Source organism: Peromyscus californicus, unplaced genomic scaffold (genome assembly GCF_007827085.1).
Source record: "Peromyscus californicus insignis strain IS unplaced genomic scaffold, ASM782708v3 Scaffold_7__1_contigs__length_154581171, whole genome shotgun sequence".
NCBI lineage: Eukaryota > Metazoa > Chordata > Mammalia > Rodentia > Cricetidae > Peromyscus > Peromyscus californicus.
The window spans coordinates 62,216,552-62,244,180 of NW_026294595.1; the positions used below are offsets into that span (position 1 = coordinate 62,216,552).

Below are 27,629 nucleotides of genomic sequence, written 5' to 3' on the forward strand. Positions count from 1 at the left end.
GACTCTAGAAATCTGACTTTAATAAATATTTCAGAGTCAAGAATCTGTGTTCTCTCTCATTGGAGGACTCTGCTCAGATCATTGCAAGATGATGCTCTTCTATAAAAGTAAATGAGACTAAAACATTCTAGCTGGTACCAAGCCAGAATCATCTTCAATTAAGCTGCTGGAGATTTTCTTTCTTACTCTAAGTTTGAGAGTTTAAATAGAGCGAAAGATTTGGAGGTCTCTCAATCTTCTTTCTTATACTAGCTGTTTAATTGCTGATGTGTAAGTTTTGGCTAATCACTCATCTTCTTTGAAGCTCAATTCCATCTCTACATGATGACATTTAGTTCCATGGGTGGCTCAGGGAGATATGAGATACTGGAGCTAAAACTCTGGCTCTTTGAGAAACTCAATTTCTTCTCATTGTGTTAATTGTTTATGGAAGAATGAACAGCAATAATATTTTATTACCATATTTTCCATCTCTTAATAATTCATGCATATATATTATAGATCAGCTCTGACAAATATAGAAGCTACAAACTATATATGGCTAGATAAACTAAGTCTCAAGATTCACTTTGAAGAATCAGTATAAATAAATACAAAATATTTCACCAATATTTTTATGTTGATTACAGATTTAAGTCATTATATTTTGGCTATTATATTATGGCTATAAATAGGAAGTTTAAATATGACTATATAAAAGTAAAGATGGAGGATGTCATCTTTAAAAGTTTTCATTTTGAGAATTTCATATATCAACATTTTATCTATCTACATCATTCTCACCCCCCCCCCAATTACTATGTGTACCATACTCTCCTTCCCAAGTTCACGAGCTCTTCTTTAGTTACTATTGTTACGTATACACACATGAACACATATGTACCCATATGCACTTATATGCTCATATGCATAATATATAGCCTACTGAGTCCATGTAGTGTTACTCATATGTGTATGTGTCAAGGGCTGACTACTTGAGACTAGACAATCTATGAGGAGCTAGTCCCTGGAGAAAAACAGATTCTCTTTCTCTCAATCGCTGTTGATCACCTTTAGTTCTTTATTTAGGGGTAGGACCTTGTAATATTTCCCAGGTCCTTATTGGCATGTCCCCTGGTACTGTCATTATGTTAGTCTTGTTTAGGTAATCTTATTGTTGAGAGTCTGTGAATGCATTTTCCTTGTTTTGCCTAGGGGACACCATCTGACAGCAGGCACCTTGGTCTTATGATGCCATTTTAATGCAGCTTATATATTTCTGCTGGAGCATGGTGGTCTATACACTATACACCTCAAAGGTGATGAGTATGCTTTGAAAACCTGTATTAGCCCTGCCTTTCCATATTCTTTCTGGAAGCTCTACTATGAGATATCGCAATCATCTACCTACTCACAAACAAAAAGAATGGGATGTGTGCTCCCTTTTCCCTCCGACACCTCCTAACACTTTTGTAGTGGGGTTTCCAGACTGCCTGGGTAGTCACTTCCCAGATATCTTATGGTTACTCTGACTTGTGTCCCAAGTTGTATTTATCACTTGCCTGTGGGGTCTCATTACTTTGTCTTATTCCTATCAAGTTACACATTCACTCACTTCTTCACTCATTTATTATTTATGTTGAAGTATATCAGATTTTGAGCTAGGTAGGCATTTGTGATGCTAAGAAAGATATGATATAATGAGGTTCCCACACTAGCAATATACAGTCTAATGGGAATGGTTGACAGCAAATTGAAACATGATAAGAAAAGTTTTTTTTTTTAAATTATCTCTTCCCACAGCTGATATTTTGGCCACTTCTACCAGGTGACTGTACTTTTTTAGGCAATGACTACTTGTGGTAATTGGTAACATGGGAGACAGGTTGTGATGCACAGTTTATCAGGGAACAGATCTTAATAGCACAAAGCCCTAGAGGTTAGAACAGTGGCCAACATAATGATGGGTGTGATCTAAACAACCAGTTCTACTGGAATCTCCATGTCTGGAAAACACTCTTACCAAAGACAAAGGGGAGTTCTTCATGGGCAGGGAGGATTTTCAGCCATGTGCCTGCTTACCCTGAAATAGTTCTAAGTGGGTACTCCTTAGATCATTCCTTATTCCTAAGTTACGTCCTTAGATCAGTGTAGTAGAAAGAATCTAGACTTTGGACTGAAGTCAATTGGAATCTAAATTCTTGCTTGGCCATCTACTAGCTGTGTGACTTGGGAAATGTCCTTAACCAGGAAACGGATGCAGCTCTGAGGGATTACAGAAAGCAACTGTCTGACACTTCCTCTTCCCTCCCACCAAAGGGTTTAGGATAGAGTCACAGATGTCAGGCCAGTTCTTGATCTCAAATATTCTGCTCCATTACCTCATAGTGATAAAGGATTCTTACTATTTGTAAAATGCTCATATAGGGAGATCTTGGAAAAAATGTTACATGATGTCTAACTCAGGGTCAGTAATATCTTTAATTTCATTAAAAAAAAGACCCATTGGGATATTTGTACACACACAGTGAGCTATGGGGATGAGGATTAAATATAAATATAAAACTCATTTGTTTCCTATATGCCTGCTCCTGGAGATAAATTTATTTAGTATTTTAAAGAATTTTTTGGAATGAAACAAAGTTCCAGGGTATGGAATTTTCCGTTCCTGGCATCATTTTGGTGTTAAAAGTATTTAGATTTTGAAACATTTCATATTTAGATTTTTAAAGTAAGAATGCTGGATCTGTAATACACAGGAATGCAAAATGTATGTAGACATTTCACTTTTCACGGTTCATTTTCAGAAAGGATATTTGAATGTCTGTATACTGTAAACACTAGAACGAACACACACACACACACACACACATACACACACACACAAATACACATACTGGAGAGATGCTGAATAATATCCACAATGCTACCCATGCTTTTCTGAATGATAGGGGGGAAATGATGTGAAGCCTAGTGTTGAAATTTAGAATTGTAATGATTGTAAGAGGCGGGAATATTGCTGCTTATAATTTTCTTTGTCATCTCCTTCCCACCCACTTCAGCGCCCACAAGTAATTTTCTCTTCTGTACATGTTGAAGCCTATGCTTATTTTGTTCATGAATCACTGGCTTTGCCTGCTAAAAGGCAAAGTATGCCAGCTTTGCTTTTAGAGCCATTTCCCATTTTCTCATTCAAGTAAGGAGTCATCAAAGAGATATACATTTCAAATCCTGAAAACTGCTTTTTAGAGACATAGCATAGAAATACCTATGTGTAAATTTGGATTAGTGGGAAAACATTGACTTTAAAAAGAGGCTGCAAGGGTGGAACTCACTGGAAAATTTCACATAATTGGTACCAAACCAACTGCCAATCATCTTGAGGGCAAGTGCCTTTCATAATTCCTCTGTGTCTTCAGCATAGGGGAGGTGACACATACAGCTTTGCTACCTGAATCTCATAGTTTCAGGGAAAAAAGCTATTTTTTGTTTTGTGAGATTTTAGAGTGAATTCAGAAAACTTATCTACTTAACAATGGTGGATAAAGGTGCAGAAGAACGTGCCTCTAGGAATTTTCTGATTAAATGAATCTTGTCATATAATGTGACAATCACTTTTTGAGGAAAAGACATGTCTCTGATAGGAACACAAGTCCAATTCTGTTGCCTAGTCTAGTCATGGCTCCATGTGCTGAATGAGAGAGACTAAAAACAGATGAATTCTGTAAGTCAATGGCTGTCTAACTTACAGTCTGCTTCTTAGTACTATCATGACCAAACATTTTTCTTATTGATTCTAGATCCTCATTTTGGTTGTGAAAGTATTGTTCCTCATATTAGCAGTAGCTGACATGACTGTTTCTAGACACTGTTACACATGATACACAAATATCACATATAACTGACAATAATCCCACAGGTTGAAGCTTTTATCCATCTATCTTCATTTTCTTTTCAGTGAAAAAAACTGGAGTGCAAAAACATTAAATAACTTGTTCAAAGTGACCCAGTTCATAAGAGACTGAGTTTCAATGCAAGAGGATTTGTTGTTAGAATAGTAGTTCTTAGTGCTGGCTCTAGGCTAAAATTATCCAAAAAGCTTCCAAAGAGCTTCACCCATGCTTGACACCCAGATTGCACTGAAAATAAATCAGATCATCTTTAGTAGTCTAGACATACCTACTTTTACCAAGATCCTCAGTTGCCTCCAAATTATAGTTCAAATTGAGAAGCTCCACTCTGGCCTGCATTATTTAATACTGTGGTATTAATTTCTCTACTTAACCAGTTTGAAGACATTGGCTTAGTCAAGCCCTTTGAAGACTCATTTTATCTGAAAAATAGGGGTGCCGTAATATTCATCTTGTGAGTCTTACATGAGACAATGGCCTCAAGGGAAATAGTTCTGCCCTTGGCACGGGGCAGCTTTCATCTCCTTCAAGTTCCTGCCCATCATTTCTTATCATTTGTTGTCCATGGCTGCCGGCTCACTGCTCTCCAGTATTTTGGCTCCAGCATTCTCTTCACTTTATTCATTAGTTGCCTACTTCTAAGCTGGGAAACCAAGTGGTTATGTTTGAGAAGTAATACAAAGAGACTGTGCTAAGGAAGAAAAAGCAACATGAGTCAATGTCTGAGGACTTTTCCTATGGGGTTCTAGCTAGAATGGTAGGATTTGTTTGAGATGTTTCGGTGGAGGGGCATTTTCTCACCTTCAGAGCCAGCGTACATGGTAAAAAATGAAGACAGTCAGAGAAAAGTAGAGATTTAGCTTATCTCCTAATGTTACAAAAGGCCAGAGATAAACATGATGGTCTTGGGATGGCATACTGAGCATTGTCAGAGACAAAAGCCCTTCACACTGCTATCATCTCCATTCATTTGTTCTTTCACTAATTCATACACAGAAGCTTACTGAAGAGCTATGGAAACTCACTAGTTGCTGAATAAGATAACTCATTCCATTCTCAGAGAATAATGTCAGTTTTTATTGTCAACTCTAGCAGAAGTCTGTTTTGTAATCCTCTCCAATAGAATCACCTAGCCTTCCTCAACTATTCTTTATTTTAGTTTTTATATGTTCTCTGATATTGTATTTTCCCTTTATGTACTCAGCCTCAACCTTTCTGGATTAATTAGGTCTGCTGAATTCTCCAAGGAAAATCTTCACATCCCTTCTAAGATCTCCATTCATGATTTTCTAGTACATATCTCGATTTTAAGGACACAAACATTTTTCTGTGAACATTCCTTAGGACAATGTGAATTGAGCCAAATAGTTTATCAGAATCATAAAAAATAAACACTGAACACTTTTTTCTTAAAATTTAAAATTTGATTTTGCTGAATATTTTGCAATGCTGTATTAAATATTATTATATATAAAGCCTATCTTATAAAGACATTTTTACTCATTTGTGAATGTCAGAACACTTTTTGCTGCTTTGAGTACACATTCAAGGCAGAGTAACCCCTGCCTTAGGGAGTTTCATTCACAATCTCCATCACTCTTCCTCATATCCTGTACCTTGAGGTGACACATTACAAATTTGTGCATCAGGTGGTTCCACTTGGATGTCTTAAACATGGAAAGGTGTCCTATGTCATGTTGTAAAAATGAACTTTGAGCCTAAGAAAGAAAAGAAAGTTAGAGAAGTTACAAAATCAAGAAGAAGTCATAAAGTCTACAAGACTTGTAAGCCTGACAGAGGATAGTGGGAGGTCTTATCTGATCTCCATCCAAGTTTAATTTCAATTTCCTACACACATCACCAACTCTATAACCTCCATCTAAATACACTAGTGGTCTTCCCTGCCTTGAACACTTTTTTGTCACTCTTTGGTGTCTTCTGTGGTGGAGTATGAAGTTCATGTATGGACCTTAGTGCCTAATAAGTTTGGAATCTTCAATACTTAAGAGATGAACAACTCTGGGCAAGTTGTACAGTAGAGTAGCTCTGACCCTCAGTGATCTGTCTGATTCTCCCTGGGTATAATGACAAACCCTTGGGGGTGTTGTGCGAGGATCAAAGTTTATGTTAAAGGGTCAAGTTTATGCTAAGTGTCAAATGAATATTTGTTTCTAAAAATGGACTTCCTAAAGAATAAAGCAATTTGACTTTTCAAGAAATAAACTGATGTAAAAATTCTGGGATCTGGAAACATCACTCTTTGGAAAACATTCCTGAGTAATTCCACTAAGAATGAATGGCCCCTTCCTGTTCCAGTAGCACTTGCTTTCCCCTTTTTACCATGCAATGTTCCTCTGAGTGGTTCTCTAAGTCCTGGAGGACTTCTTTATCCAGGACAGGGAACATGTGAATTTTCTTTCATATCTGTACACAGCCTGTGTTTATATGAGGTCACATTTGAACATGCATATAGAAATTAACAAAAATTTATCAAATGGTCGAAGTTCCATTTGCTGATGTCATTTATACTGGAGTGCATGTGTTTTTTTACTCTCATATATTAAGATGCAGTTTTCCCCCTTGAAGAATGAATGGACTGGTAATTGATGGTGGATTAATCAATGAAAGATAAAGTTGGATGCTATATGGCCGAGGATAGAAATTTAGTTATTATAATTGGGATAAAACTGGGTGAACAATATCAGCTGCCATTCATTTAACCATTACTATATGCTAGATACTGTGCTACCTTGTTTACAGATTAACATCCTTAGTCTTCTTTAAAATAATTCCATATCCATTGTTATCCTCATCTTATAGATGAGAGAACTGGAGTCCAATACTTTGGAAAGATGTTAAAACTCATGAGTAGTGTGCTAAGATGTGTACCAGCCCTTCTACAGAGGATCAGAGAACAGTGCTGAAGAGGAGAGAGAAAAAATGTAGGAAACGGAAGATGAAGAAGAGAGCTATAAACTGCTGTCCTCTGAATATGACATGTCTGTTACACACGTGACACATAGCAGCTGCACAAGATTAAACAAGTTAGTAGGCAGTTCCTGAGGCACCACCCTAGTTGAGGAGCTACTGGATTCTAGGAAAGGGAGAGTCACTTTAATTTGTGGATGTGGCCACCAGTAGGTTCCAAGTGTCCCAGTGTATGATCCCACATCCTTGTGCATATGGAAAGTGCTAATTGGACCCAGTGGGCTGAAAATATCATTTAAAAAGGAGGACACGATGTTAGCAGGGAGATACAATGAGGTGGTGTCTTTTCTCTGTGTAGTTTTGTGCCTTTCCTGGATCTCACTCTGTAGACCAGACTGGCCTCAAACTCACAAAGATCCACCTGCCCCTGCCTCCCTAGTGCTGGGATTAAAGGCGTGCGCCACTACTGCCCGGCGAGGTAGTGTCTTGAGTGGGTTAGGAGGGGATAGTGAGACATGAATATGATAAAAATATATTGAATGCATGTATGAAGTTTTCAAATAAAAAACAGAAGGATGAAAAAACCCAAGGCTCACTCTGAGGCTGCTGCCTAAGCTGATGACACCTGCTTACCTGAGAAACTGTAAGAAGAAAAGAAACAAGTATCGTAACAGTCCAGCCAGTGCCAAAGTGATGTAGTATTAGCCATGCTAAGACTTCCAAAACCAAGATCTGTACAAGGTGGAGAAAGAAGAACCCCAGGTTGGCACTGAACATATGCATGGTCTCTAATGTCTTGCGCAATTCACGGAAATCTTCCACCAACTGTGGCTGTGAAATGAATATTCAAGGTTGGAATTAGTTCCTTCATATGAAGGATGAAGATAAATGAATGCAAGCTGTTACCAAGTTAGTAATGAATTACTTTATTAATATGAATATATTTGTTTAGAATTTAAAACCAATGACAATGAAACTTAAAACAAATGAAATACTTGAAAAATGGTGATAATATATATATTTTTTCTTATGGGCAAGAAAGAATGAGTTGCGATGTACAAATCTTTCCCCAGTTAGGGAGGGCAGGTAAAAGCAATTGTTTTCTGGGCTGAGGGGAGGCAAAGTGGGGCAGTTGTAATATGTGTAAAGCCCAACAGTCACTTTTGAAACCAACATTTCAAGTGCTGAGTTGAACTCTATTTAGGTTTGGGAGAACTTGTTGTTCATGAGGATGTACTACCATAGTTACTACCATAGTGTGCAAGTGCTTTTTCAGTCATCAATTATTTACTGCATACAAGTGAATCACTTACAGATGAAGGTAAACAAAGAATAATGTGTTCTAGGTAGATTAGCTTGAGGGATAAACATTCAAAGATGTTCTCAGTAGATCCCCCGGGAACAAGACTGTTAGCATCAGTGTGTGTTTGCTGGTTAACGTGGTCTGGGAACACGGGTATTATGCATGCATTTTTAAGTTACACCAATGAATTTTGAAATGAGCCTTCTAGTGCTGGAATTACTTTGACAACTCTCTTTTCCATTCCCATACTCCTTTCATACATCTCTAAAATCCTGCTACTTTTCTCTTGCTCCAGCCACTCTCTCAACTGGTCTGATTTCCAAACATTTATACACATTAACCTAAGTGATATTTCTGCTAAAGGCTGAGCTCTGGGAGTCCAGTCGAAGAGAGGGAAGAGGGATTATATGAGCAAGGGGAGTCAAGATCATGATGGGGAAATCTACAGAGACAACTGAACCAAGATTGTAGGAACTCATAAGCTTTAGAACGACAGCTATGGAGCCTGCATGAGACTGGACTAGGTCCTCAGCATGTGGGACACAGTTGTGTAGCTTGGTCTGTTTGAGGGACCCATGGCAGTGGGGTCAGGATCCATCCCTGGTGCATAAGCCGGCTTTCTGGAGCCCATTACCTATGGTAGAATGCCTTGCTCAGCCTTGATGCAGCGGGGAGGGGTTTGGTCCTGTCTCAATTGAATGTACCAGACTTTGCTGACTCCCCATGGGAGTCCTTACCCTTTTGGAGGAGGGGATGAGGGATGGGTTGGGGAGGGGAGGCTGGGGCAAGCAGGAGGAGGGATGGGAGGGGGATCTGTGGTTGGTATGTAAAATGAATAAGTTTTTTAATAAAAATATTTATTATTATTTTGTGTGTGTCGGGGTGTGACACATATGTCATATGCATGTGGAGGTCAGAGGAAAGGCATTGTGGAGCTGACTCTTTTCTTACACCTTTATACTGGTTCTGGGAATCAAGCTGAGGTTGTCAGGTTTGTGAAGCAAACTCCTTACCTGCTGAGACATCTTGTGGGCCATTGAAGACATTTGAAACTATATTATCTACCTCTTCGTGAGTAACTGGTGCCCTAAGTCTTAGCTTTATTATTAGGTTGTATAGTCAGAGGCAGAGGAAAAACATGTTGACATTTACACTTCCTTATGGAAAATTCAATGAAATTCACTTTGAATCAAAGAGTTAAAATTAGGAGCAATGATGTTTGCCTAACCTTTTATACACATAAGTCTTTATTCTCAGTGACAACTTTCCAATAAATAGATCTGTACTTCTGATAAGTTTGGGGTTTAGGATGTGGAATTTTGTGAGTGGGATACTGTCCCTAATTCCTCTTAAGAAGGTTCAGAGTTGGCCTGAGTTTCCTTTTATACTCAAATGTTCAGACTTGCATGGCCATCTCCTACTGAAGCTTAGAAATCAGCTTAGGGAAAGGTGCTGTCATGTCCAGAAGCCTCGCATTAAAAATTCCTTCTCCCTTATAGAAGAGAAAGAGGGAGATAGGGAATGTGGGGAAGAATCGGGGAGAGGGAATTTGGAGGAAGATGGAAGAAGGAGTTTTTGAAGAATTATGGGGTGTGTAAAAGACTACACAGTAGATTCCTTTACTCACAGAGAAAACACACCAAAATTATCAGTGTATGTCTGAGACCAAAGATTGTGCCATCTCATAACCAGGATGACTAAAAAGATAAATTGGTAGCTAATTATACACTTTGAATACACTGGATAAACGGATGATTCATATCCTAGAAAGAATAATGGGGGATGGTAAACATTTCATCATTTCACTCAGAATAACTGAGAACGAATGCATTGACTTTTTCTAGAATTTTCTATGGAATGTTTTGGGACTTTGGTTGATGATAGATCACCAAAACTATAGAAAGTGAACCTTGGCTAAAGGGTACCAATTGTGTGTTGTTTTCAGAGACATACACTATGTATCCATTTTACTGGTGAGAATTTTTCATCTAGATATGAAGGGCCTCTTCTTCAGGGAGATCGATAGATGAATAAGAAGTATCACAGAACCTAGTTCCAGGATTACACAATCACCAAGCTGTGAAATTATGGAAGTAGCTTATGATGCTTTTTAAGGCCATATTTGTTTAAATATATCCCCTAACTGTTTGTGGATATCACATGCTTTTATATTTATGGGCACACTTGTGATCGGTGGAACTTTTAAAGGACCTATTGTCAGCCCAAAATTCTCATAAGGCAATGTCCAACTATCATCAGATTTGGAGTTATGGTGACCATAGGCAGTTTTAATGAGCTTCTGATATTAATTTGTCTCTAGGGTTTCTCTTAGCCTTTTCTTTTCCAGTACAATTATACAGAGTAGAAGGTCACTGAAATTCAGCAGAGCAACTGCCTCAAAATAATTAAGAAGCCAGTCCCAGATGCTGGACTTAAGCCCACACCTCCTGACACTCAGTTTTCTATAGTAGTTGCTCAGTAGTCACACAGTTGTCAAACAGAAAATTCAGTCCACCTTAATTCTCAGAGAAGAACAATAGTTTAAATAACGATCATCCCTTGGCTCTCAGAAGTTGGTTGAATTTGCTTTGCCTTTTGGAAACTCTTTAGGAATAACAACCTTTGCTATTACTTTTAAATCCAGGGTCACCTGCTACAAGTGGTGGGGACATGTATGGAGGTTTGTAAGCTCTAGTACCACCACTGTGTTCATGATAATGATAACATCTTTATTGTAGAGCATTTACTATGTTTTAAACACTATCTTACACAGAAAAACAGTTGGCTCAGAGAAGTTTGAGAACGGGCCTAAATGAGTTTGAGATGAGAAGGGTTAAGGTGAGACTCATGTTGTCCACCCTCAGAATCCAGTCTTCCAGACAGAGCTATGCCATTTGGTGCATAGCTGTGTGGGATGCATGTGTACAAAGTGAACCCAAGTATTACAAATATGAGCAAAAAAACTTCATTCCCTTAAAGTGGTCTTGTCTCTTGAGTCCATATTCTCTTTTTAAAAAACAGTGAATAAAGCTTTTACTCTGTCTACTTCAGAGCACTATATGGGTCATTGCTCCGTACAGATGAGTTCTGGTTACATATCAGACACAGTTAAGTTTCTACAAAAATAAATTTCAAACCAGTGAACTTTTGTTATTAATTAAAATCCCTTTATGTTTTATGTAAAATCACCCCAGCAAAGTTTTAGTCATGTAGAACCATTAGACGACAGTATTTAAAACAGTCAAACCAGTAAAGAAAGAGTAATGCTTATCTTGAGGAACAGTTAAGAACCTGTGGGACTAGAGAGGAATGATTTTGAGGCCCAGTTCTTTGATAAAGTAGCTGTGTTCAGAAAGCAAGTTATTCTTCATGAATGATAATTTCCCTACATATAAAAAGGGGTATGGTTAAGATTTATTTACATCTTTCATTCAACAGCTAATTGTAGAGGTCTTGCTGCATGTCTGATCCTGTGTAGAAGGTTGGAGGACACAAGAATAAATGAGACAGTCTCTGTTCCCATGTAGTTCGGCTTAGTTAGGCTTCAAACACATAATTAAAAGCAGCCACAGAAATAAAACCATGTCTGAGTTGCTTGGCATGAATTAAATGCTTAGAGATACAGAACTTATATGGATGAAGTGCTATAAATTCCATTGCTTTGTTCTGAGAATAAAATATGATCATATTTCATTTTATATATCGATATAAAAGTAAAGAAAAATCTTCCAAGGAAAACTATGATATTTGAAATATGCAGAATCTACATATTTAGAGATCAATAAAACAAGTGACAGCTCATGCTGGAGGATGTGGAGTAAGGGGAACACTCACTCCTCCATTGCTGGTGGGAGTGCAAACTTGTACAGCTACTATGGAAATCAGTGTGGGGGTTCTTCAGGAAGATGAGGGTCATCTGCCTCAAGATCCAGTTATATCACTCTTGGTGGCATATACTCAAAGGATGCTTCATTCTACCATAGAGACACTTGCTCAACCATGTTTATTGATGCTTTCTATTCATAATAGCCAAAAATTGGAAACATCGCCGGGCAGTGGTGGCGCACGCCTTTAATCCCAGCACTCGGGAGGCAGAGCCAGGCGGATCTCTGCAAGTTCGAGGCCAGCCTGGGCTACCAAGTGAGTTCCAGGAAAGGCGCAAAGCTACACAGAGAAACCCTGTCTTGAAAAACCAAAAAAAAAAAAAAAAATTGGAAATATCCTAGATGTCTCTCAACATAAGAATGGATAAAGAAAATGTGGTACATTTAATGGTGTATTACTCAACTATTAAAAAAACATTATGAAATTTGCAGGCAAATGGATAGAACTAGAAAAAAATCATCTTGAGTGAGTTAACCTGGACCCAGAAAGATAAGTATGGTAGTATTCACTTATATGTGGATATTAGTGAAGGATAACCAAGCTACAATCCATAAAACTACAGAGAGTAGATATAGAATAAGAAACTAGAGGGAACATATAGATGGTGTTAGAAAAGGGAAATAGAATAGATAATCATGGGTGAATAGATGAGGGACTGGAATGGGAGGATCAAGAGAGGAGGGGAAAGGGAATTGAGGGAGGGAATATGGCGAGAGACAGCTAGAATTAAGGGACATTTGATGGATAGTATGGAAAACTAATACAATTGAAACTTCCTAAAAGATAACCATATGTGAAGGTGATCTAAATGAAATTGTCAAATAATAAGGGGAGACAGAGTCCCAACTGACCATCGCTTGTCACCAAATGAAGTTTCCAGCACCAGGATCTGATCCTCATACATCTATTGAGTTTTTGGCCAACAGGGTCCAATGGAAGTCCTCAAATAACTCAGGCTCTTGCCAAGCCAATAGATTGTTCTCTACAAACTGACAACAAGGGTCCATTGTTGAAGATAGCACTTACCTAACTCACTGAACATGGAGAAATTGAGCTGGTGTCTAATTTAACCTTCACGTCTACATTCTTGTATCTTTAGGTACAGGAAGGTACTCTGCATGTTACCAAAAGAGAAATGAAAACACCAAGCCAACCACAAACCCTTTGATCTACAGTGTTCTGCCTATAAGATATGCTAAGAAATGATATCATAAACCTTGTGGGAAGTACCCAACCAATGTCTGTTTTGACTCACTCCATGAGATGAAACCCATACTTGACACTGTTTGGGTGACCAAGAACCAGAGACTAGGTACCTCAGGGACATAGAGTAAAACCAAATACTGATCTAAAACAAAAATAAAACCACAAACATAATATTAAAATAATTCCAAATGATAATCTGCTATACTCTGATTCAGCCATCATCAGCAAAGCTTCCACCTTCAGAAGGGAACACAGAGACCCACAGATATTATGCAGAGACTGAGAGAGATCTTGGAATTCTCAGCCCTAAATGGGATATCTCCATCAAGGAAGAGGAAGAAGAAAGTGTGTAAGAGCCGGAAGAAATGGAGGACACCAAGAAAACAAGGCCCTCTAAATCAATATGAGCAAAGTTCACATAAATGCACAGAGACTAAAGCAGCATGCACAAATCCTGCACAGATCTGAACCAGGTACTCTGCATATACATTATGTGTTCTAGTTTAGTGCTTTTTCTGGAGCTTCCAAGTGTGTGAATTAGTAGGTCTCTGATTTATGTGCCTTCTCTTGGGCTCTTTTCCTTCTGTTAGTTTGTCTTCTACAAATTCATGTGATGGTTTTTATGTTTATCTCATTATATTTTATTTGTTATATTTTATTATTATCTCTGAGAAGCCTGTTTGTTTCCAATGAGAGACAGAGAAGGGAGTGGATCCTGATGGGAAGGTAAGTGGGAGAGAAACTAGGAGGAGTAGAGGAAGAGGGAAACTATAACCAGGATATTTTATATAAGAAAAGAATCTCTAACTTCAATAAAAGAAAAAAATAGTGCTTGCTTTCTTTCCTGTGATTTCACTTACTTTTAGTCATTCTTAGTCAAAATATAGTAAAGAGAAAATAACAGTTTGCAAGTTGTGCATTGCTCTGAGCATAATGATAAGATATCCTGCCACTCTGCTCCACACTGTCTTTAACCTGAATTACCCCTTCACCCATTGTGTCTATCAGTGTACACACTACCTTCTGTCCAGTTACTTAGTGGACATCCTAGTAGTCATATCTACTCTCCTAGCTTCATATTGCCCATTATTTCAGGCCTCCACTTGAGGGCAAGTCTTAGGATGCACACCCTTAAGATAATAAGGAGCTATTGTACCTTACTATGGCTTTATATTCTCACAGAAAACAGTAACTTGACCTCAAAATATACCTTATCCCCAGTCTTTATATGCCATTGGATCCTGAAGCTGTACTTACATTTTTGTTTTTCTCCTGGCTAGGTTCTTCTGGAGAAAGTTCTCCAATGAGCAGTGGCTTAAGGTACAGCTGCACAATGCTAAGATCTAGGTGCATGGCCCGGAAGGCATCCTGTAAAACCGAGATAAGTGTTAGAAACTTGCAAGAGATGTGTTTATCCACAGATCTGCTCCTCCCTTGCCCATCCTGGGCCCAAACTGGCAACAGCATAGACCCTACCACAGAGCACTTGCTTCTAATCCCATGTTGATGCTTCAAGGTGATTCATCAGTTTCATCTTTGCGACCCTTCTATTAGAGGATGAGGCTGGTGACCCACCCAGACAGGCACTGTTTGTCTAGGGACAGGCAATTCCTAGAACACTGATTACATCACTGCTTCTTTTCTTAAGCATGGGAAGGAAGAGTTGCTTGAGTTAATTACCATGGTGAGTCTTTGAAGTCCAGTATCAGGTTTCATGTGAAAGTTTATTAAACTGTCTAGGGCATGCTGTAAACAAGACTGTCTACAAAAATTACATTTTTCTATTGAGGGCTTCCTTTCAGCTCTTGACTGAGGTTCAGAAGAATGAGGCCTCTTCGATTATTTATTCCAAACAACAGTGGATTAAATTTGATAGCAACATCTTAAAATACAGACACAAATGATTGGGGGAACATAATCCTCGAGTCCTGGGCTGCCTAAAGTAGTATACTCTCAGCTGTATTTAGCATTGAAGGACTCTCATCACTCCATAGAAATAATGTTGCTAAGTAGCAATTCCACATCACTGTGGGAAGCAGTGGAGTTCCTATATTGTAAAAGACTTTTTCCTCCCAAGTATTTTTATAGCTTTTTTTGGGGGGGAGAGAAAATTTTATGAGATGAAGATGATTAGCTTCTTGCTATTATGACACTGAGGTTGCAGTGATTGAAACTGAGGAAATATAGCCAAAGTTGTACCTTGAATTATATGGGTGGGATACAAACACTCTGGAGCAGTGGCTGTTGCATAGTACAGGTTGCTAAAAGCCAACCTTCCTACACTTCAGTTCTGGTTTTGCCATTTACAGCCTGTGCAACTGTGAACCTTACACATTGTTGCCTTACATCGATTTTGTATTTTCTTCCCTAAATGGTAGTGATAGTTGCCACTCAATTCATAAGTTATTATGAAGCTTGGATGAATTAATTAAGATACTGATTGGCATATACTAACTACACAGTACTTAAATTTTTTGTTGTTGCTGTTTTTCAAGACAGGGTTTCTTTGGCTGTCCTAGAACTCACTCTGTAGTCCAGACTGGTCTCAAACTCACAGAGATCCACCTGCCTCTGCCTTCTGAGTGCTGAGATTAGAGGCATGTGCCACCACAACCCGGCTTATACAGTACTTTAAAAAGAGGATTTGTCTTAGTATTTATTACATGTATGGATATGTGCATATGAGTCTGAGTGGCTGCAAAGGCACAAGTGGGCATCAGCTCTCCTGGAGTTGGGCTTATAGGGAATTGTAAGCTGCTGGATATGGGCACTAGGAACTGAGTTCTACCAAAGCAACATTTTACTCTTAACTACAGAGCCATTTTTCCAGGCAGGCCTCACTTTACAGTCCTTGTTAACCATCTTTTTATTATATGTTCCACCAGAGATAGGAACTCACTATCTACCTTTTCTTTAATACAGCAATTCAGGTATCTCTCTCTCTCTCTCTCTCTCTCTCTCTCTCTCTCTCTCTCTCTCTCTCTCTCTCTCTCTTTATCTCTCTATCTCTCTATCTCTCTCTCTCTATCTATCTATCTATCTATCTTCATTCTAACAACCAATATGGAGTGGGCTCCGATGATAAAAGTGAATATATTGAATCCTAGATCTCCAACCCCATGGAACTTTTCATAAGCTTACTTCTGAGAAGGTGCATATATGATGAATATGATAATTAGAAGTGTGCAATATCAAGTTTGTAGATTGACTTCACCAAAAGGTCCATAGATCGAATGCTAGAATCCTTCTGGGCTATAGGTCCATTATACTGTGCACACTTCTCACAAAACCTTAGGACAACAATGGGCTACATTGTTTCAAAGATGCTTTAAATTTTTTACATTTTGTGAAAATATGGCATATGTGCATATGAGTCTGAGTGGCTGAAAGTTTAGTTCTCTTAACCAGGGAAAGAATTATTCAGTGGTTAAGGGAGTGATTTATGGATCTTATGATGATCTATACTGATTGAATCATCAGTCTGCTGTTTCTGAGCAGATTAGAATGGGAAAGCATATTGGTGGGTCAGTTTTCAGAGTACAGAAGAATAGAATATAATTCAAAATCTGTAGCACACATCGGTAAGAATGTAACCCAGCAGAATTTGAAGCTGTTGATAATCTACTCTTCTGAGTGCCATGTTACTTTTGAACCCAAGGGATGATCAGAAGTCTGTGCTCTGGGGACAGATGCTGAGGAGCCACAGAGATCTGCAGAAGAGTAAGCATGCTGATTTGCAAATCTCTTTTCTTTGTATTATTGAGAAAGTACAACAAAGGAGTTTATTTAATCTTAAAATACTCAATGCTTTTCTAATGGAACCCATATACTAAGTTGTGAAATCCCTACTTGGAAGCCCTCAAAAACAGGTTCTGTTACCCACATTCTTAGGCAAGTATGCTCTTGCTGAAGGAGGTGGAGTGAAATGAAGGGAACAGGGGAAAGTGCCAGTATTTACAGAATTTTCCATATGTACAAGGAGCATACCAGCTCATAGCTACTGCCTTAATCCTGTGGGGGTTTATTGCTTCTATTGTACAGAGAGACATCAAACTTTCAGGAATATGGGATGGAAATATTTCCTCCATATACCACATGGAGCAGCAGAGCTAATGTTTGAATTTGGGGCTAAATAGAACAATAACACCCTAAAGATCCATCCCAGCCGTCAACATCTATAATCCTTTTCCTGAGAGACATGCTGCTACATGACCTTGCGATGGTACTAAAATCAGCCTGTATTTTCTGGACAGATGGCAACAGAGTTTCCTAGACTTTAGTCTCATGAAGCACTTTGCCTCTGACTCCATCCTACTTCCTCAGGCTGACCCTTCATAGACCATATTCTCTACGGGAGCCTTGTATTGAATAAATGGAGCTCTGAATGCTCACAGATCTGTACACTTCCTTTCACTTCCTTCTTCCACTTTTCTCCACCAACGTTAGATATTGATGCCCCTTGCACATGCAGGAAAATTATTCACAAGTACTCCTGCAAGCTTATAACAGTTTGTTCATTTTTTTTTAAAGAAAATACGTATTTGTCTGTTTATTTATTGTGTGTGGGAGCACACACATAGATGCTAGAGGACAACTTGTGGGAGTCAGTTCTCTTCTTGCACCATGTGGTTCATCACAGGGATCAAACTCATGACATCAGAGTTGGCAGCAACTGTCTTTACCTATGAGACATTGACTATAAAGGTTTTCTTTATATTGTAATGAAGCTGTACTTGCTGCTTCGTTAGTGAGTTTTTGAAACTGAGACTGTGTACTAGGCATAGATTAATGCAGCCCTAACATCTATCATGGTGCCTAGAATAAAACATGTAGTGAATACACCCCTGATGAGTAAGGTAGGCAGAACAGTTCTGCATGAGGAGTCAGGATGATTGAAGCATGAATAATACGCTGCTCCCATTTTCCCTATACTCTTTTTTGCTCCCTTTTCAATCATCACTCTGCTCTTTATGATCACCATAAATTGCATAATATAGCAGCTCATCTTGAAACTGATTATTACCAAAAATCATACCAACAAGACATGAATATTGAATATTACTTTATGTTTACAAGTACTTTGGAAACTGCTGATCTATGGCTATTCTTTCCTGGGGGCTGTGATTGTTTACTGCTGATTATATTGTTTACTGATTATAAAAGCAACAGAATTCCCCATGGAAAGAGAACAGTCAAAGTATGTAAAATTAGAAAGCCTCAGAGAAAATTCTGATATTCTTAGTTTAAATGCTGCTGTGTAGATTATAACCTGCACAAAGCCACCAGGCCAAGATGGGAAGATGGCTTGAAATACAGCAAGTACTCCATTTGCCAAACCTGGTGTCTAGGGAACTGCAACCACCCAGAGACAGGCTGCTTCCTAACCCCTAACACAGAGGGCAGCAGAGGGGTGGACTGCCTCATGTTAGGAAAGCTACTTAAATTTTAACTAATCATTTTGTCATTATTATTGCTATTGTTGTTGTTTGTGTGTGTACGTGTGGGTGTGTGTACACACACACTTGCATGACAGCACATATGTGAAAAAAAACCCACAGGACAACTTTTTCGAGTCAATGCTTTCTCCTTTAACTTGCAGAATCAGGCTTGGTGGCAAGTGCCTTTGCTGACCTGGCCCCCTCCCACTGAAGCCTCAGTCTTTATGTAAATCCACACAAATCACCTACTTCTCCCCATGTGCTCATTATTTCATTATTTACTCAGGTGTTATACAGTCTACTCAGGACCTAATCTAGTGACTCAGAGCTTAGTCTTTGCAATTGGATATCAATAAATTGCTTATTATTATTATTTACATAGTTAGTGTTAGGTCTCCAACTCAGGACAAATGGCTAAGACCTAACAGTTTGTCTGACAAGGGTTGAAATTTCTCAAAAGATGTTGATTAAGAGACAAACATAGCCGGGCGGTGGTGGCGCACGCCTTTAATCCCAGCACTCAGGAGGCAGAGCCAGGCGGATCGCTGTGAGTTCGAGGCCAGCCTGGTCTCCAAAGCGAGTTCCAGGAAAGGCGCAAAGCTACACAGAGAAACCCTGTCTCAAAAAAAAAAAAAAAAAAAAAAGAGACAAACATAAACCCATAAAACATCTAAAGAGTTTCAATGTCATCCAACAAGGCATGTAGAATGTGACTTTCACAGATTTATAAGTAAACCAGCACCCAGGAAGTGGGAGCAAGGGGTTATTTTTGGCTGCCCAGTGAGCTCCAGGTAGCCTGGGATACATGAGATCTTCTTTTTAAAAAAGAAAACAAATCTCAAGCTTACATTCCCTTGGGTAACTCCCCTTCTCCTCTTCTGCTTCCTTTTCAGAACTTGTGTGCTCCAAAGTTGTAGCTAGAACAAAAGTCCTGATATTCAAACTAATGATGAGTTGTAAATAGGCTGAGTTAGGGGGACAATGCATCTTTGCCCTTGCCTTGGGAGCGAGCTGCAACCTGGGAGGGTGAGGTGTTAAGTGACTATACCTCCACAGAAGTTCCTATTGTCACCAGAAGGCCTTCATTTATACTCTGCTTTCTTCTGAACTCCAGCCCGTTCTCTCTGTCTCCCTCCCTCTTTCTCTCCCTTCCTTGCTCTCCTTCCATCCTTTCAATCTCCATCTGCATTCTAGACCTTTGTATTCTTCTGATGTTCTCCTTCCATAATGGGCACCTGGATGCCTTAGTGAGGTACCCACATCAATCTAGACTTTCATTCTGCTTTGCTTATTTAGTTACCCGTTAAATATTAAATTATGTTTCCTCAGTGTTCCTCCCACTCATCTTCTCCTTCCAATCTTGTTGTCCATGCTCCTTTTGGACTTTCAATATATTTCCTGGACTCCATTTTGGTCTCATTCCTTTCAACTGTCTTAATTTCTTATTTGATTGCCAGGCTGACCTTTCAGAGTGGCAACAATTATCTTTTCATGGTCCATTCTCCTTCTTTACGTTTTTGTAATTAATGTTTTTACTAGCAGATGTTAAATATATATACTAATTGGTTTCATTAGGGTATTTTCATGTATATACATTTTCCATATGTTATTATGAATATATAATTTTATTGTATTCATCTCTTGTTCCCCTTCCACTGCTCTTCCTCTTCCCTCCTTTCTCTCTCTCTCTCTCTCTCTCTCTCTCTCTCTCTCTCTCTCTCTCTCTCTCTCATCTCTTCCATTTGATGACCTAATGAATTTAATTAGGGTTGCTTACAGGATCCTAAGTGAGGGATTATTTACAGCAGCCTGAATTCCTTAAATTCCTTACCCATAACTACACAATTGAAGAAAACATCTCTCTCTACCCCTGGGACCATTAACTGCCTAGGGATACTCAAGAAGGGTAAGACCTCATGTGCCCCTTCCTCTTAGCTGTCATGGTCCATTTTCATCTCCTAGAAGCGGGACTCCCTTCTGTCTGTCATTCTCAGACATCAATCAAGCCTGCACTTTTGGCCAGTATCATGCTAAGAGGAGGAAGTGGATGCCATGTTGGTTGGGTACTTACTCATGACTAGTCACATGTGTAAAACCTGTCTGCTCACACTCTTCTCCCCTCTGGCCTAGCCTTGCCTCTGTCAGCTCAGCTCATTCCAAACCATATGGGTTCTTTCTTTTGCAGTTGTCCATGGTGCCTTTTCTCCCTAGGAGCCCTCCAAATAGTTGAAGAGAACTCTGCCATATTTCCTGTAAGCTTTTGTCATCTCTTCCTTATATGAGAAAAGACTTGATTGTTTATATTATGTGTGTGTACATGTTCTGTGAGTGTGAGTGTGTGTGTGTGTGTGTGTGTGTGTGTGTGTGTGTGTGTGTGTGTGTGAATGTATATATGGAGGCTGGAGGTCGAAGTCAGGTGTCTTCTTCAGTCACTCTCCACCTTATCCTTGGAGGTGGTGGATGGTGTCTCTCCCTGCATAGTGCCTCTTCCTGGCCTACAGTTCATTAACTCAGCTAGGCTAGCTGGCTAGAGGCAGAGTTAAGGAATCTACCTGTCTCTCTGCCTCTCCAGCTCTGGGACTACAGATGTAAATTTCAGAGCCCAGGGTTTTTTTTTTTTTTTTTGAGACAGAGTTTCTCTGTGTAGCTTTGGAGCCTGACCTGGAACTTGCTCTGGCCTCGAACTCATAGAGATCCACCTGCTTCTGCCTCCCAAGTGCTGGGATTAAAAGTGTGCCCCACCACCGCCCACCTCAGTCCCCAGCATTTTAAGTGAGTTCTGGAGATCCAAACCCAAGCCCTGATGTTTGGACTGCACGCTCTTCATTGATGGTCTCTCCAGCTCTGTCATTGCTTCTTCTAAGGTGTGACGTTAGAGATGAGCAGACAGACCTGCACTTGCTTTCTTTATTTGAAACGTTGCAGCCTCTGTCAGATCTACTGTCACAACTGCACTTCATTCCCTTGGAACCTACTAGGGTCTAGTATAAAATGTATGGACAAATATTTATTCATACGTATGTCTTATCATCAAAACACTTAGCAATCTTTATTCTAGAGACTGCAAAATAACCTGGCATGGTGAAATTAAGTGAGAATCTGTATAATCAGTTCTTCTTGTTGAAGTTACTGCTTACTGAGTTTTCCTCAGTAAACTCACATACATGAAAAGTCCCAAGCCCCAAACTCTGCTAATTGGCCCTGTTATATAAGCTTAAAGTTATATAGCTTGTAAACAACCAGATAACTCATGCATGCAATAGCAGAGGCTTATGTGTTGATTTTGTTTTATAGGTTTATTAAACTACTGTGGAGAGCATTAAAATCCATCTCAGAAGAATGAAGTGATGATCAACTACAAAAGCTGTCACTTGTTGAATATTTAATCTCTGCTGAGCACCATAAGAGGCATTTTACTTGACTTCCATTGATTTTTATAATAAAACCAAGATTAAAGTATTATTATCTCCTTTTATAAGAAACTGAGACTCAAAAACTTAAACAGTCTCCCCAGGACTTCTCTAATAAGTGTAAATTCCTGATGCCCACTGAGCCGATTCCATTCTGAAACCTATAGTTTTAAACATTAGGCCACATTCCTAACAAAGCTTTAGAAAAATGAATGGAGTGGTTTAATGACCCCATGGTACTGCACTCATTACTTAGGTACTGCTATCCACCTTTTAGGAGGCCTAGAAAAGAGTTTCTATGTAAATAAGAGAAGGTGTTCTATCTGTGCAAGTGTAGCCACGGGTCTAGTACCTATAATGCAGAGATTATCCTGTGGTCCCCAGTTGCCAGTCAGGAAAAACTGTGCTAATACCTCCTAAGCTGTAAAGTGAGCATTTGGCCTTGGGCCTTTGGGCTTGGTGTTCTGCTTCCAATTAAAAGGCACAAGCTATAATCAGAATGTCTATGCTGATAGTAAACTAACTGAAAGTAACAATCACACTTGTGAGGATATGGATGCTACAATTGTTGACTGTTAATGTCTTCAATTATACGAGATTGTTTAAATGCATTAATTCCATTTACCATCGGTCAGGCAGGTGGGCAATGCTATTCCTGTTTCACAGGGCATGGAGATGAAACTCTGGGCATCTCAGTAGTTCTCCTAAGTTCACACAACCCATCCTAGTGTGTGTTTTTGTCTTCTGAGTAGCCAGGGAGAATTAGAAGTGCCCTGCTTCTCCTGTATCTCTCCTACCATTCCTGAGCCACCTTCCTTTGGAGAGCCCCTTATTTGAATGCTTTTGGATTCATTTTCCGAAATTATGAGGTTGATCAAGCATATGCTTTTCTTCCCTTCTTCCTTCCTTCCTTCCTTCCTTCCTTCCTTTCTTTCTTTCTTTCTTTCTTTCTTTCTTTCTTTCTTTCTTCCTTTCTTTCTTTTTCTTTTTCTTCTTTTTTGTTTTTTTAAGTTTTTTAATTTAATTTAATTTTACATATCAGCCACGGATTCCCTTGTTCTCCCCCCTCCCACCCCCACCCCTGCCTTCCCCCCAGCCCACCCCCCATTCCCATCTCCTCCAGGGCAAAGACTCCTCTGGGGATTGAGTTCAACCTGGTAGATTCAGTCCAGGCAGGTCCAGTCCCCTCCTCCCAGGCTGAGCCAAGTGTCCCTGTATAAGCCCCAGGTTCCAAACAGCCAGCTCATGCACTGAAGACAGAACGAGGTCCCAGTGCCTGGATGCCTCCCAAACAGATCAAGCTAATCAACTGTCTCACTTATCCAGAGTACCTGATCCAGTTGGGGGCTCCTCAGCTATTGGTTCATAGTTCATGTGTTTCCATTCCTTTGGCTAATTGTCCCTGTGCTTTTTCCAATCTTGGTCTCAACAATTCTCGCTCATACAAACCCTTCTCTTTCTTGCCAGTTGGACTCCTGGAGCTTCTCTGTGTAGCTTTGGTGTCTTTCTTGGAACTCACTTTGTAGCCCAGGCTGGCCTCGAACTTACAGAGATCCACCTGCCTCTGCCTCCTGAGTGTTGGGATTAAAGGCGTGTACCACCACCGGCCAGTGCTTTTCTTTCTTGATATGTCCCAATACTAAAGTGGCCTGGGCATGGCTGGTGGTTATTATTACATAGCTTTTTCTTCTCACTGGCTAGGGCTGGAAGCAAAAGCGATCATTTCCTGGCTTCTGGTGTCTTCAGCAAACTTCAGATCTATCACCTAGGATACTTAAAGCTCAGTGAGATTGCTAGCAATTTTCAATGTGATTGAAAACTTAAGTCCTTGCCAACACATCTTCAAGCCAATTCTGTGATTTAAGCTAGAAAACCCTGATCCAGGTCAAGCATGATGGTGTATGCCTATAATTTCAGCATTTGGAAGGTGGAGGCCAAGAGTTCAAAGCCAGCTTGAACTGAGGGAAGGGACTACTTAGGGAACTGTGGCTATTTTATTTATTTATTATTATCACTATTATTATGATTATTTTGTCATTTGAAAGTTGTTAATTATCCTTCTCTTATTTTCATACATACTGCTCTACTTGGCTTCTTCTCCCCTACAGTCTCTAGATCTCTGCCTGAGTGTGCTTTTCTGATACCTAGGATGCCCCCCTCCCTTGCTCCCAAGAAAAGATTGAACACCATTTAAAAACCGCATCAGAATTGAAGTAGTGTAGATGTGACAGGGTCTGATTGAACATATATTCGACTGACTGAACATGAAGCCAGTAAGAGGACAGATGAACAAGAGCTAGACAGAGAAAGAGGGGTGGAGACTCAGGGAAAACTGAGAGTTATGGGAAAATGTTGATGGCATCACCATCTGACTTTACAAATCCATCAGGTATCTACCGAGTCCTATTTCTAGAACATGCCACCTACAGACAGGTGTCTTCAGTTCCATGTGTAGAAACATGTTGGAGAACTTCTTTGCTCATGTGTCAAATGAATGAATGCAAAAATATCAAGTCTCAGCTTAAATTCCTGTCCTGCCATATACTGGTTGCCTGATCTTGAGCTATTAGGGGCTCAAACTCTTGGTCTGTGCTGTGAAAGAAAATAACACTTCCAGAGCGAGTGGAAGTGCACATCATGCACAGAATATTTAAAAGGGGATTTTGAAAAATAGGATCTTACTATGTAGCTTTGGCTGGCCTGGAACTCCTTGTTTAGACCTCATTGACCTTGAACTCACAGAGCTATGCCTGCCTCTGCCTCTTGAATGTAAGCACCACCACACCCAGATTAAAAAAAAATCATTGAATGCACTGAAAGATTCTGGTAGACATCCTTATCAAACACTAAATGAAATTTAAAATGTTTTTTACTAGTATTACTTATGTATTTTGTGTGTGTGTGTGTGTGTGTGTGTGTGTGTGTGTGTGTGTGTGTGTGTGTGTGTGTGTGAACTCATGCATGTGGAGGTCAGAGAACAACTTTCAGGGGTTGATTCTTAAATTCTACCAGGTAGCTCCTGGAGGTTGAACTCAGAGTGTCAGGCTTGGTGGCAAGTGTCTTTACCTGCTGAGCTATTTGCTGACTCTAATTTTTATTTTCTTAAAGGAACCAGATATACAGGACTTTATGGTTAAAATAAAACAACTTCACGCTTAGCATTGTCATCACCAATACCTGCTGTGCACATGGCTTACCTTTTTGAGTATCAAGTGCATCATCTGCGATGTGAGAATGACGTGCTCACACCCCTGGCAAGAGCACCTAAGGTGGTGCATTGAAACGCATCTGTGAGAATTGCATCACTCTTGTCAAACTGCTTGAGCTACGCTATGCAAAAGAGAACTGTGAACTCTCCAAGTCCAGGCAGTTCTTGGCTTTCACTGTTATTAATCATGTTTCATGCCCATGAATTGCTTTCTGTAAATTCCTGTTTAAATCAACGACATTCCTCCCCCCAGATTTTGCTCACTTATAAACTTGCTATTTATAAGATAGTTACTCTACTTCAAGAAGAAGCAAAAGAAAACACACACACACAGAGAGAGAGAGAGAGAGAGAGAGAAAGAGAGAGAGAGAGAGAGAGAGAGAGAGAGAGAGAGAGAGAGAGAGAGAGAGAGAGAGAGAGAAGACAAAATTCAGAACGCAAAAACACAATCTCCACCATCAACATTTGAATGTATCCTATATTGGGCAACAGCTAGACCCTGAAGCCCCATTTTGCTTCCAGATTCTTGTTAGACAGGAATCCTGAAAAATTGGTTTGGGAGGAGATAGTGACTGTGGGGCCCAGGCACGTACTTCAGTGTTTTGGGGATGAGAGCCAAGATCTCAGCTACTCAGCATCAGGGAGAGGGAGAGAGCGAAGGAGGGAAGAAAGGAGGAGAAACACAGCGAGAGAGAGAGAGAGAGAGAGAGAGAGAGAGAGAGAGAGAGAGAGAGAGAGAGAGAGAGAGAGAGAGAGAGAGAGAGAGAGAGAGGAGAGAATCACATGGATGTCCTTACCGTGGCATCTTCCCCAGCATAGTGGTTGAGGACCCGATGGCCACCTGGATGCTTGCCAGCCCAGTCAGTCACATTGTAAACCTTGCGATCAATCACCAGCCACTGGTCGGCCTCCTTATTGTGTTTCTGGACCTCCTGCCAGGTGTACAGGTTGAGACATTTCCTGAGGCTGCCTCCCTTGCCATTTGCCTCCTGCTTTTCATAGACCTCTGCTTTCCCGTTTGCTCTCGGTTTTCCATTTGCCTGATGCGTGTCATGTAGACATGGCTGACTCCTTCCTACAAGGCTCTCACTGTGCTCAAGCTTTTCCTCCAACTTCATCGTCCCTGAATCCCTGAGATGATCTAGGTTGACTCCTAAATTTCCTAGTTCTGTAATTGGGCCATAAAATGACTCCTTTCCTGCTCTTTCATTCCTCTGCAGTCCTGATGCCTACACAGAAAGCCTTTGGCTCGTTTGTTTCTCCCGAGCCTGAAAGTGAGCACCTGCCCAGCCTGGCCCTGTTTTGGTCTGTAGCTAAACTTTTCTTCACTGAGGACAGCTGGATCACATTTCTCTAGTCACCTCTCTCCTGCTGACTGTTCTCTTAGCATCCTCCTCCTTCATCATTAAATGTCCCAGAGCACAGAGCCTGAGCCAATCGCAGTCTGGATGGATTAGATGCCCCACCCAGCGAAAGGAGGGGCTAAACTCTGGTCTCTGATTTTCCAGTGACATCATCATGGGATGGGTTTACCTGTTCTCTGGGACTCCTCCAAATAATGACCTTTAGATTTATAAATTCAACATGTGAACAAAAGCTTTCAGAATTTCCTGGATGACTGGAATCACTGCTGCTTGGTTTGGGTAAATGTTCTTTGGACAGCTATCATCTCACGCAAGGGCTTTCAAATATATTTAAGTCCCCTCCTCCCACTTTTTAAAAAGTGTCATTTTCAAAAGGGGAAAAAGTCTAAGCAAATGCTGTAAAAAGCCTAAGGAAACAATGTAAATGACTCCCCGACTCCACTTCACTCTCCTTAAAATCTTTCTGAATCTGCAAACACTTCTAAAGGCCACATGAGTGACACATGGTGATTTAGAGTCCATGTCACCTGTTTTATCTCTTAATCCTCTCTTCCGTGTCTTTCCGGTGAGGCTTGTTAGTGCCCCATTTTCCAGCTTAGAAAACAAAGGGCAGACAGTCCAAGTAACATATCACCATATCACAGCCAACCCACGAGAAGAAACCCGGAGGAAGCCAGACGTGTCCACCTCTCACTCCAAGTCTTCTCCTCTCTGACCACGTCTGGGTTTTAGATTTGCAGAACTAGGAAATTTAGGAGTCAACCTAGATCATCTCAGGGATTCAGGGACGATGAAGTTGGAGGAAAAGCTTGAGCACAGTGAGAGCCTTGTGGGAAGGAGTCAGCCATGTCTGAGATGGTTTGGAAACAAAGCAGAAGAGGAGGAGTTCCCAAGTGATGGTGGGAAGCTTCTGAATTTTGAGAAAAGAGGTTGTACAGAACTATAGTAAAAGCACACGTTTGAGAAACTCATCTGAATCTTCAACACAATTGAAAAC

The 27,629-nt window shown here is 40.0% G+C and overlaps 1 protein-coding gene across 1 annotated transcript in view; it reads right to left on the reverse strand.

Annotated features, from left to right (window-relative positions):
• Positions 1-26,569, reverse strand: part of LOC128101789 (fatty acid desaturase 2-like protein FADS2B) — a 39,587-nt gene extending 13,018 nt beyond the window's left edge. Inside the window, exons 1-4 of the mRNA XM_052725162.1 lie at positions 26,066-26,569; positions 14,470-14,580; positions 7,452-7,649; positions 5,507-5,608 (exon numbers count right to left, since the gene is read on the reverse strand). Of these exons, the coding sequence (XP_052581122.1) occupies positions 5,507-5,608; positions 7,452-7,649; positions 14,470-14,580; positions 26,066-26,386 (732 nt within the window). The 5' untranslated portion in view covers positions 26,387-26,569. The remainder of the gene's footprint in view (positions 1-5,506; positions 5,609-7,451; positions 7,650-14,469; positions 14,581-26,065) is intronic.
• Between the last annotated feature and the right edge of the window lie 1,060 nt (positions 26,570-27,629).